Raw genomic sequence first — 12,605 nt, 5'->3', positions numbered from 1 at the left:
AAAATAAAAAAATGAGATGAAACAATTATAAACATTAAACATCTAATCTAATTTCAATTCACACAAAAGAGCAAAAAAAGTAATCTCAGTGGGACAACATAAAAAGCAAAAGAAAGATTTGGTCAAAAGTGCATGAATGACTAATGTTAATTTTTCTTTTCAAAAGCTTCAACGTAGAAAAATCTATAGAATACGAAATAATAATGGAATATAATAATAGTTTGATTTTTTAGTTTTCTTGAATATCACTAATGCTTATTATACTGAAATATGATACCTGGAACATATTGACGTCTTTTTTTTTTATAAAGCTTGTAGAGCGCATAACAATCCTGCACATTTGTGCATCCCTTGAGTTCGTTTTCATTCAAAGTATACTCTTGCATCTCCCAATCAGTTCGCTGTTCTGTTGGTGCACGGCCTCTATAGAAAACCATGGTGTTTTTAACTCCAACTTCTCGAGAATTGCACACAATATTGCGAACTCTCCCTGAAGGTTTCCAATACCCCTGTTTGGTTGCCCTATTTAACCTTGCTCCAGTTCTAGGATATCTCCTATACCTTGGACCGAAGAAGTACCATTGCCGACCCTCCAATGGGGATAGCTCAGGTAATTCCTCAGGATCCCACTTGTAAACATCAACATAGGGAATAGTATCAAACTTAAAACTATTCTCACATATCTTCCTCTTCAACAAGTAAAGCACAAGCTCCGCATCAGTCAGGTGTAACCTAATTTCAATGGCCAAACCTTGTCAGCAACACCAAAAGAATGACCACCAGACATTAATATGAATTCAAGACCTAGAATGCTTCCAACATGATGTATTGTATTAAGTAGTGATTTGAGAAGAGCAAATCCAAATAATATGTACTTTCTTTAACTAGTGACATGTTGTAGTAGAGCGAATCTTTTTTCGATATTTTATTTTAAATTTTATTTCTTTTCCTAACAGGAGAAATTATTTTTCTAACTTTGTTAACATTCAGTTCTTATATTTCAGTATTCCCAGTTCATTTACTTGAAGTGGTTGATAAGTCGAGGTATAAAATAAAAGTAATGATACCTTTCCAATAATCCCGATCCAGATGAAATTGCAACTTCGGTTAGAATATTCGTCCACCTTTGTACCTTCTCCTCGTTTTCTCTGAAATCTTCTCCATCCTTGTCAAAAACAATTGTGTAACTCTCTGTTCGATCATAAGAAACTGGAAAAACAGTTTCCGATCTCATCTCATCCATGAATTCGACAATCTTTACAAGTTCGTCAAAGCACCAAGGTAAAGAAGCACAATCTCTTGCAAATATAATAATCGACAGTCCTGATTCTTCAATGGCCTGAAAGAGTCTGGATCTAATTGCCATTACTTTCTCTAGTTCCTCGTCGTCGGGGACAATGACTCTCAGGGCTAGAGCTGTATTTAAATGGGTGAAATCATGTGTAGGGTCTGCGCCTCTGAAGCTAAGGAAAACATCTTGCATCCATTGACGGTAAGATGGAGAAACCGATAAAGAAGCTTTATATGAAGAAGATGCTTCTTTGCTTGCAACAATAAAATGGGCAGAAGATTGAGATGATGGAGAATATAACAAACAGACTCCACAATTCTTCACCTTTACTCCTGGCTGGTAAGAATGAAATGACAATTCAATGTTGCTAAAGGATTCATGCTTCCATTCTTTAAGCTCTTTAAGGTAATCAAAAGATAGATAGAATAGCCAAATATGATCAGACAGAACTTGGATAGAGTTACAACTAATACACATCGGCAAAGGATAGTTCTCTCTTCCATTGGCTTTGAAATGACAAGAAAGAGAAGGACTTTCACCATTTGGACTGAATGCAACACAAGCAACAAACCCCATGCTCCAACCAGGCACTTGCACACTAATTGAAGACCCCTTACTTTGATGGTTAAACCAGCCTGGAATTTCATTTTCTGGAACAGCGATACCAAATCCAGGTCTTGGATTAGACAACCCCTGTACCATGAAAAAACCAAAATGTTAGATGGAGAGCAGGAGAGGGAGAGAGATACAGAGAGGTTGGGGTATGATTAAGAGAAGACCTGGAGGTATCTTTCAAGCATGGTCAACCCCAAGCTGTCTTGGCCGTTATGCTCGTACATTTCCCAGCAGTCAAGACATATGAACTCTGAGATTTTGGAACTGCTTAGCTTTATCGGATCTGGAATTGTTTTCAGGCTTATACAACCATTCAAATATACCGCTTGAACTTTAGACGGAACCTCAGGCAATGATTCAAGCATCGTGCAATCCTCCAAGACAAGCATTTCCAGTTCAAAAAGCTGATTTATGCTTTTAGGCAGGCTAACAAAGTTATTCTGGCTCAGATCTAAAGACCTCAATGAAGATAAGCGGCCAATATCTTCAGGAAGTGCCCCTTCTCCTAGATTGCAAGCGCGTAAACCCAGTACTTCTAAAGAACACAGACCAGACAAAGAAGGCAACCTGTGATCCGTGGGATTCACAGCTATTCTTTTGCACCCATCAAAAGACAATACTTTAAGACTCTTTAAAAGAAAAATGGATGCTGGCGGTTGTCTTATTGAAGTTCCACTTACATCAAACTCTTCCAAACTTTCAACTTTCCCCAAATTCTCTGGTATATTTTTAAGTTCAGAGCAGTCAGACAGATCGAGTTTTTTAAGGGATTTCAAACAACCTATACTACTCGGAATGCTTTCAAGGTTCTTGCAGTTGTTCATGCTCAATAGACCTAAGCCAATCAAATGATGAATCGATGAAGATAGTTTTGTAATACCAGTCTCATCCAAACGAAGCACCATCAAACAGCTCATGTTTCCTACTATATCTGGAAACTTCTCAAGTTTTGAGCAGCCATCAAGAGTGAAAACTTTAAGCGATTCCATTTCGAGGTTGCTTGGGAGAATCCTAACACTTTTGCAATTCACAAGATTCACATATTGAATATTCTTGTGACTTGCAAGTGATGGATGGACTTCAGACAAACTTGTACAACCTTCAAGAATCAGACTCTCAAGATTTGGAATTCCAGTAAGATCTGGAGTCTTGGACAAGTTTAGTGAGTTGCTGAGATTAATGATTTTCAAATTAACTGCACTCTGCAATCAGGCAGGGGAGAAGAAATATGGATGCTACTATCATACATATATAGGAAAACGATAAAAAGAAATACAAAGGCCCTTAAATTAGTTGATCTCACCTTACACCCATACCATAATTGCTCAAGGCTAGTGTTAGCCATGTGAAGTTCAACTAGCTCATCCACCTGTAAACCGGCTGGCAATGATTTTGAAGGGTAAGAATGCCATTCAAGAAATCGCAACTTATTGGAAAGATCTTCAGGTCCTTCAGAAAGCTGCACGTTGTCGATTTTGAGCAATCTTAGTTTGCTCATTTTAGAGAAGGCTTCCATGTTCCATTGTGCCTCTTTTATTCCAGGCATATCCAAGAATATGGCTTCTATTTTTTCTTTTCCCTGTCAACCAACCAAAAAGGAATACAAGTAAAAAGCAAATACAATGTAGAGATTTGTAGAGATGGAGCGTAAATTAAAATAAACTTTATGAAATCTTATGAATAATGTTCTCTATCAGCTACTCACTGTGTTGTCCATCAGTGCAAGGCAGACATCCTCGTATGTCCACAATCTACTGCGCCTTCCAGGCTCTTCAGGGGATTCACAACGAACAATTTCCTTACCCATTATTTGTAATAAGTTATGCATCCATACTTGATCCCGAGAAACACTTATGAGAGATCTCTCAATAAGAATCGGTAATCCAATACCTGCATGGAATCCACGGCTTTCAAGTATCCTTGTTATTCGATCTTTTTTAAACCCCTTCAGGAAACATGCAATGTCTAAAAATATTTTCTTCTCTGATTCGTGGAGACCATCAAAACTAATGCGAAGCACATCAATGATTTTGCCGTCAGGAATCTCATTCATTCTATTAATTGCTCCTCTCCATTCATGGATACTTCTTTCATACAAAAACGAACCTATAACTTCAAGAGCTAGTGGAAGGCCATTAGCATAACCCACAACTTGCTTCGATAGTTCCACGAAATCTTCAGCAGGCTGGTCATTTTTGAAAGCTTTCTGGCTAAACAACATAAGGGCATCATCATCATTCAATTTCTCAGCCTCATAAATTTTATTATTATTATTTCTAGGTACCACTTTTTTATCTCTGCTAGTTATGATAATTCTGCTCCCTGGACCAAACCATCCAGGGTCCTCAGCCAAGAATTCTAGTTGTTTTTTGTCATCTACATCATCAAGGATAAGAAGAATCTTTTTAAGTCGTAACCTCCGCTTTATCATCTCAATCCCTCTATAAGAATCCCATACAGAAGCACGTTCCATTAAGATTTCAGAAAGAAGTTGTTCCTGTAAACGGCGTGGTCCATCTTTCTCAGCAAAAACTTCTCTGACATTTGCTAAGAAGCAGCTGCCTTCAAATTGCCAACGAATCGTATCATATACTACCCTTGCAACAGTCGTCTTACCCATGCCACCCATCCCACAGATCCCTATGAAGATTGCTTTGCCTACTTCTTCACCTATATAGCCATTTAATACCTGTAGACGAGAATCTATTCCAACTAATTTTTTACTAATTGTTGGCAGAGTGACGCTTAGTTTGTACAATATGTATTCAGCAATTATTTTAATTGATTCCGACTCATTCCTGCATAGGAGGGTGCAAAACATTAATCATGCAGTGTTAACATATGCAGTGTTAATACTGATATGTATTCAGTCAAACTTTAACATTAACATGGCTTATTAAAAAAAAACCCTCGACAAATCTTGCAAACCTAGATTAATATTTTAAATTCTCAATCCATTAAATTATTCTAGATCTAGACTAAATTAAAAGACTTAAATCAATATTAAAATATAAAATAAAAATTAATATATATATATAACTCGTCAAGGTAAAAAAACATAATAATAAAAAATAAAGAATAAAATCATAAAAAAAGATTAAAAATAATCTCACGTCAAATAAATACTAATTAAAAAAAAAGAATCAAATCTAATAAATTAAAAAATTAAAAACAAAATTTAATTTTATAAAATAATTGAAATAAAAAAGATCAATAAAAAAACATAAATCAAATATAAAAGAAAAAATTTACTCCACACATGCCACCTTGGGAGGTAAATCATTTCGTGGTGAATCAGAAAATATCAATGAAAGCCTTTTTTGGGTGTCGTAAGCCGTTGCTCGTGCTTAAATAAGGTGGGACGACTTACTAGCTTGTATGTTCTATAGATAAGCCAGCCACTTTTCTTTCCTTTTGTTTATCACAAAAAATAAGGTATGAATGAGCCCTTGAAACAATACAGGGAGGATTTGAAAATAAGAATAAGTAGATAGATGATTACCTATCCCGCACGTCCCAGCCTGATAGATTGGCCACTGTAGCGAGACAATCTTTCCAGTTCTGGACCTTCTCCAAATTTTCCTTGAACTTTTGTTCATGCTCAACGAAGGCTTTCTCATATGTCCCTTTGCGCTCGGCTACCTCTGAGGGATCCACATCATAAAACACTGGCAGAACAGTGTGCCCCATCTCTTTCATGCACTGAACAATCTTGACAAGTTCATCCAAGCACCATGGTGAAGAAGCGTAATGTCTTGAAAATACAATGACAGAAAACCTTGATTCTTCGATGGCCTTCCAGAGAGCAGGTTCGAAGGTCTTTCCTCTCTCGAGCTCCCTATCATCCATGTATACATCGATGCCTCTCTGAGCCAGATTAGAATATAGATGACTAGTAAAGTTGTTCCGGGTGTCTTTGCCTCTAAAACTAAGGAACACATCATCCATATATTGAGGAGGAGGAGGAGATGAAGATGAGGTTATTCCTTGCACGCTGGTGGAAGCCATGAAAATCCCTATAGCAATAAATTAGTACCGATCCCTACTAGCCTCAACTTGCTCGCTTGGTTCAGCAATTGCTTTCCACGCTATTTTGTACAAGGCCTGCTCCTGTGGTCAAACATGAAACAAAAGGTAAGATCAAGAAATTTCGGAAATTAAATCTAACAATTAGCAATTTCAAGCTGGAACATGTACAATTCTACTTAGAAATCAGAAAACACCAAATTTCTACAAGTATTACACGAATCTAGATGAAACAAACTGTGTGGTAAGTGTTGACTAAAGAGACACAAGATCCAGCCAAGCCCAATATTTCTTTCTCCTTCTGGTATCTTAGTAACCCACTTCCAAAGCCCTTTTCTTTCTTTCTTTTTTCGAGTGACTTCGAATTTCTTCCGATTACTTAAGGTCAAGAACTCGTACCGGTAAGTTTCCTGGATTTTCTTACTGATCTTTTTCTTACGCTGTAAAGAAGATGGAGTTTCGGTGGAGAAAAAGCAAACAGAGAAATGAAAGGGATATCAAAATTTGAGTTGCAATGGGTGGCAGAGGCACCTTCCTGTCAAGTTGTATAATTCTGCACAAGAGCATCTTCAATAAGACATGCTATTTTTAAAAGTTGAAAATTAAATTGGTAAAATGTTTTTTGGAATAATATAAATATAGTTTTTATTTATTTATATACATTTCAATACTAAAAACTCACTTAGAAAAGCTGATTATATTTTAATATATTTTATATTAAACTAATTTTAATATAATTATATAACTAGTTTAATTATTTTTTATATAATATAATCATGTTATTAATTATACAATTAATATGAGTAATTTATAAAATTAATGATGTAATATGAAAGTTTAAAGATATAATATAAATTTTAAATTTTAAATTTTAAACTTTTAAAATCAAAATTTATTTATGTTAATATTTTCAGTTTTCAGTTTTATATAATAATGTTAAAATTTTTAGGTTTGCAAGCTTCTTTTCTCCTTCTTCTTGTGTCTTTATACAGAGACGTTGGCTTTTGTATGTATATATGTAAAAATGTATTTTAGCTATTCAAATAGCTATACCATTAATTAGAGTTGTTAAAAATAAAAATAATAGCCAAAATGATAGTTTTTTGCCTTTTGCTTTTCATTTACCTCTTGCATTGTAGTTGCTCTAATGCGTTTGATGCTCGACAAGTACTTTCCAAACAATTGACTTCAAATTATAAATTGGCTGACAAAATTTAACAATGAAAGGCATAATAAAATATAATCCATAATAAATATCATATTAATAACTTTGTTTTAAATATCTATATAATTTTGTTGGTCTGGTAGGATAGAAAAGGGCCCTTTAAGGTATAAATTATTGTTGTTTTAAATATTTATATTATTTTTTTCACATAAAATATATTAATTAACAAAAAGCTAAAACATGCAGTGAAATCACTGTGGATTCCGTCTTTGGTTTGTTGGAGAGTAAGGTTATTTTTTAGGGCTGTTTTGGTCTTTTTAACAGAGATAAAAAAGAGAGGTGATGATGATTTTTGACCCGAGAAAAAGAAGAAGAGGTGAAAAACGAGCTTGGATTCACTACACTAGCTTTTGCGTGTTGTTCCCAGTTTCTTATTGATTGACAGTTGGTTAGAAGAAAAAATGTTCATCTCTATGGCATGCAGGGCGTTGTTTGTAATGCTTCCTGTTTTGTTTTTGTTTTTTTTGTTTTTATCATCAATTTTCAACTGATTTGGATGAACACACTATGTATATATGGATTGTGTTTCTCTTGCTATTTTAGATAATGAAAGCAAACACAGACCCTTGATAATTTGTTTTTCTGAATCAGCTCTTTTTTTTTTCATTTGTTTTTGCTATGAACATATTTATGATGAAATCTAATGTTTAAATAAGTATTTTTAATATATATATATATATATAAATAACAATAATAATATTCTAGAAAAAGATACTCTAAAATTATATTATATATGTATATATGTAGCAGAAAATAACGATTATTGACCTCTATTCTGAATGTGTTATTATATAATTATAGTATGTGAATCTTGTTTTTCTATAAAGAGATTCTAATAGCATTTAATGTTTTATTATGTAATAACACCTTATTCTGGAGACATGACAAAAAACCTCTACTATCGCTAGACAACATCGTGTTGACTTGCATCTCGTGATACTTGTCATTGAGTCTTTAATGAAAGTTTTATTTCATCCAATTCTAATTTGTAATATATTATACTTTTTAATTTAGTTTTTATTCTTTTTATTTCTAGTTTTTTTAGTTGAACCTTATATAAAAGTTTTTTTTCTTCCAATTTCAACCTTTAATGCAGGTTTATTTTATTTCAATGTTTTTAATTTGATCCTCAATTTATATTTTTGTTTCCTTTTTTCCTTTTTTATAAGTGTTATTTCTTTTTAATTTAGTCCTTCAATTTTGATTTGTCATATATTCCTCTCTTTTTTATTTGGTCCATATTATTTGGATTTTTTTTTTAATGTTTTTCCTTAACTCCTTTACAAAAGTTTCATTGGCTTTTTATCTTATCATTCAATCCAAGTTCATGGTATGTTATTTTTTTTAATTTTATCCTTATTATGTTTTTATTTTTATTTTTGTTCAAGTTATTTTTCTTTTTAGTTAACCCTTTAATTGAAAAAATTTAGTTATACTCTAATTTATTTTTTTATTTTAATTCTTATTTTTAATTTTTAATATACTAGTGGCCATATAACAAAACTGAATCCAACCTCTTGGATAATGGAGCCACCATAGCTTGAACACCAAATGCAAACTCATAAAAATGATTCTCCGTCCAATAATGAAAATTCTTAACACCGCTATCCATTAATGAATCCCAGTTACTCATCTCCTGACAATTTCTACCCATAAGATATCATAGACGAAGACTCTGGACACTTTATACTCAAGAAAAGCTCATGTTATTTTTATGGCATCATTTTTTTATAAAAAAATTATCTTTATTATATGTTTAATTTTTTTTTATTACTGTTAATTATACTAATATTTTTTTAATTAAATATTTTAATGTTGGTTCCGAAAACAGAACACACGTTGCTTTTATTGTTTAAATTTAATATCAATTCTAAATAAATATATGATAATAAAAATATGCATAAAAGAGAACTTTGATATCAGCACTGAAATAAGAGATTTATATATATAAAAAAGGATAAATTAAAAAAAAATTATTTCAAAACCGATGCCTAGAATATATATATAAATCAAATTCCCATTTTCTTAACCCATGAGCTTATTCTTCCATTCAACTGAATCCTTTACCAGCTTTTTTGCTTGCTTTCAACTTAGAGGATTAAACCATATCAGAATCACAGTTGACAGCACACTCCCTCTGTTTTTTCTTGAACTGCTAACAGCTTACAAGGAGAGATGTTTGTTTGGGACAAGTTTTTAATTTAATCATCAAAGAAATTTATAAATATTTATTTGTGTTATTTTTTTTATCTATAATTTATTTTTATTGAAATCTAAAATTTTTAAAACTTTAATCTAAATTAAAAAAATATTTTAAAAAACCCTATATAAAATTTTAACTTAATCCGATAACTAAATTAAAAGTTACATGCTATAACATCAAATAATAAATTTGTGATTTTTCATTAAAAATTTAAATTTTTATACAAATCATATCGATTAGCTTACTTAATTTTCAATACCATTTTCTTATCTTAAATATACTTATTTTGTATTTTTTTACTACTTATTTCTTTTACAGACCTATTCCCATTACTCGATAATGTTACTGATTTGTTGTTTTACCAGGGTTTACACCATCAATTAAGTCACAATCATCTACTTAATTAACAACCAATTTTGCAGAAAGCAAAGCAACAAATGCATCCAAAAATCAAGCACACGTCCAATAGAAACAATCTGCTCAATCAACTTTCAAACTAGTCGAATATCATGTAGATGACAACACATTCAAATCTGTAGAAGATGACCTTTAAAACCAAAGATAATGTACACAGCCGCATAATTTAAATTTCAAAATGTATTCCATGTACCGATCATAGATGTCACAAACTAATCTATAAATAATAATACTTCATGCATCCAAAAGACATCAAAGCAATTTCCAGAAATGTTGAAACTCTTTTATGGTGTTAGAGCAAAACTGGTCTTATCTTCCTTTAATTCTACAACCTCTGCTCCCGTCCACAATCCTCCACCACTGCTCCACAATCCTCCACCACTACTCTTTCTAAAATTGGACTTACCAAAGACAGCTACCTCTAATGAAAAACCTCTCTCATTCCTTATTTGTGTGCCACTCCTTATCTAGATTATGTTGAAGGTCACATTCCTCCTCTTACCACAAAATTTCCCTCGACCTCTGAAAACTCTTCTGGATTCTATTCCAATCTAGCTTATCTTCAAGCTATTGATCACCTCATCCTCGACACCCGCATCTCAACTCTTCATGAATATTTCATCCCTGCTATTGTTGGCATTGATTCCCCTTATACCTTATGGAACTCACTTCAGCAAAGGCTTGTCACTCACTCTCCGTCTTTAATTAACCACTCTCAAGAAAGGTAGTCAATCCATTTCTAAAAAATATCAAAAGGTCAACTCTCACCGAAACCCTCATTACATGACCCATGGTCAATTCATAACAGAAGACAATGACTCTTACCAAGTTAGTATGCATGATAAACAGCAGGAGAGAGCTCGGTTGTGACTAGCAGATGATGCCGAGACATCATTCAATTCACAAGTTTTAAAGATGGGTGACCAAAACGAGCATGTCTTTGGGAAAGTGATACAAGTTCCTAAGGAGAGCAGTAGGACGATTGGTGATTTTGGAAAGTCCAAAAAAAACCGAATAAGAAAAAAAAAAACTCTAGAATTATTATTAATTTCCTAGGAAACCACATGCCTAAATAAATAAAACTAAAAAATCCTAAAGAAAATTAACAATTAAATAACTATTACCATTAAAATAATTTAGCTGGGATTTGTGTCCCACGTCACACCGTCTCGGAGAAATTAGGCGGTGGACCGAGATCAATTTCCATGAAATCCATTTGACCTTTTTTCGCAAAGCTTGTAAAGGGCATAAAAATCATGCACATTTGCCCGTCCCCTGAGTTCTCTTCATTCGAAGTATACTCCTGCATCTTCCAATCAGTTCGCTCTCCTCTCGGTGCACATCAACTTGAGTACACTCATAATAATGACAATTAGAAATTAAAGTTTACTATTTGTGGACAAATAATGCACACAGTTGGAAATGGAGTCATGTAAGGGTTTCAGGGGGGATCGAAGATAATTAGATTTGGCCAAATGTATTAGATCAGCTTAATTAAAGGGCAAGTGATTATGATGTAAAGTTTCAACAGCCTAAACACGTTCTGCACAGTGATGAGAAATGTCAGTGCGTTCTTGTGAAAGAGTCATGCAGTCTACAGTACATAACACAAGATTAAACTTCTACAGAAGACACCATTGAAATTTCAATATGAAAGTATACTCCTGCATCTCCCAATCAGTTCGCTCTCCTCTTGGTGCACGACCTCTATAGAAAACCAAGCTCTTTTTAACTCCAACTTTTCGAGAATTGTACACAATACTGCGATCTCTCCCTGTATCTTTCCAACACCCCTGTTTGGTTTCCCTATTTAACCTTGTTCCAGTTCTGGGATATCTCCTATCCCTTGGCACCGAAGAAGTACCATCGCCAGTCGCACTCCAATGGGGATAGCTCAGGTAACTCCTCGGGATCCCACTTGTATACATCAACATCGCGAATAATATCAAGCTCAAAACGTTTCTTACATCTGAATTGTTGAGTCCTCAGTATCCATTTCACTCTTGTTAACTGTTTCATTCAAACTCCCGTCAGCTGTAATCAGCTTTGTACGTCGCAACTTCATTCTTTTTTTGGCAGATAAAACAGTGACACTCTTTTTTGTGTTTGCTTCAGGGTGTAAAATAACACAATGATTCATGTGCTGAGGTTCCAGAATTACCAAAGCTTAAGGATCATATGTTGATTGAAGGGTCAAACCATGGTTACAAGACATCAAATATTTTAAATTGTATTTATCTTTCAGTTTTTTTTTAGTCCTTACTTTACATCAATATTATATTCTAACATTTATTTTTGTATATAATTCGTGATATCACATGCATCAATTCTTCTATTAACAATAAAAAAAATATTTCTTCAACCTAAAAAAAAGTTAACACTACAAAAAACAGGGGCTATTAGCATCTGAATTTAGCAACGAATAATTCCGTTGCTAAATTCAGTAACAGATTTGCAACGGATTATATATATATTATTTTTTAAATATTAGCAATGGATTTTAGTAACGGACAATCCGTTGCAAAATTTACATTGAATTTAGCAACGGATTTTCCGTTGCTAATTGAAAAAATAAAATTTAAATATTAATATAAAGCTGAAATTATGTTGACCGTTGATTGCATAAAATCTAAACCGTTTATTTTCGCTCTTTCCCCCCACACCGAAATACAGACACCAACAAAATCATTTACAGCTGAAAATTACATCACTTTCACTCTTCCAGTGCATCCGTCATCCCTAATAACAATATCAATCCCTAACTGTTGAAAAATCACCCTCTCTTCATCGATTTCATATTCCTTTATCCGAAACTGTTCATCATTTTC

At 33.3% G+C, this 12,605-nt stretch overlaps 1 protein-coding gene across 3 annotated transcripts in view; it reads right to left on the bottom strand.

The window, feature by feature from the left end:
• Positions 1-205: 205 nt before the first annotated feature.
• LOC105116347 (TMV resistance protein N-like) overlaps positions 206-12,605 on the bottom strand; it is an 18,324-nt gene continuing 5,924 nt past the window's right edge. For 2 of the 3 annotated variants that reach the window (XM_011013664.1, XM_011013665.1), the window contains 6 exons: positions 5,409-5,900; positions 3,612-4,704; positions 3,210-3,485; positions 2,071-3,108; positions 1,068-1,984; positions 206-732 (listed from right to left, as the gene is read on the bottom strand). In XM_011013664.1, the coding sequence (XP_011011966.1) occupies positions 249-732; positions 1,068-1,984; positions 2,071-3,108; positions 3,210-3,485; positions 3,612-4,704; positions 5,409-5,900 (4,300 nt within the window). In that variant the 3' untranslated portion in view covers positions 206-248. Of the gene's footprint in view, positions 739-1,067; positions 1,985-2,070; positions 3,109-3,209; positions 3,486-3,611; positions 4,705-5,408; positions 5,901-12,605 lie in introns of all 3 variants that reach the window. The other variant, XM_011013667.1, reaches the window with a different exon arrangement.

The sequence above is a fragment of the Populus euphratica genome, unplaced genomic scaffold, assembly GCF_000495115.2.
Source record: "Populus euphratica unplaced genomic scaffold, PopEup_1.0 scaffold921.1, whole genome shotgun sequence".
Taxonomy (NCBI): domain Eukaryota; kingdom Viridiplantae; phylum Streptophyta; class Magnoliopsida; order Malpighiales; family Salicaceae; genus Populus; species Populus euphratica.
This window is presented reverse-complemented; position numbering and strand designations above follow the sequence as displayed.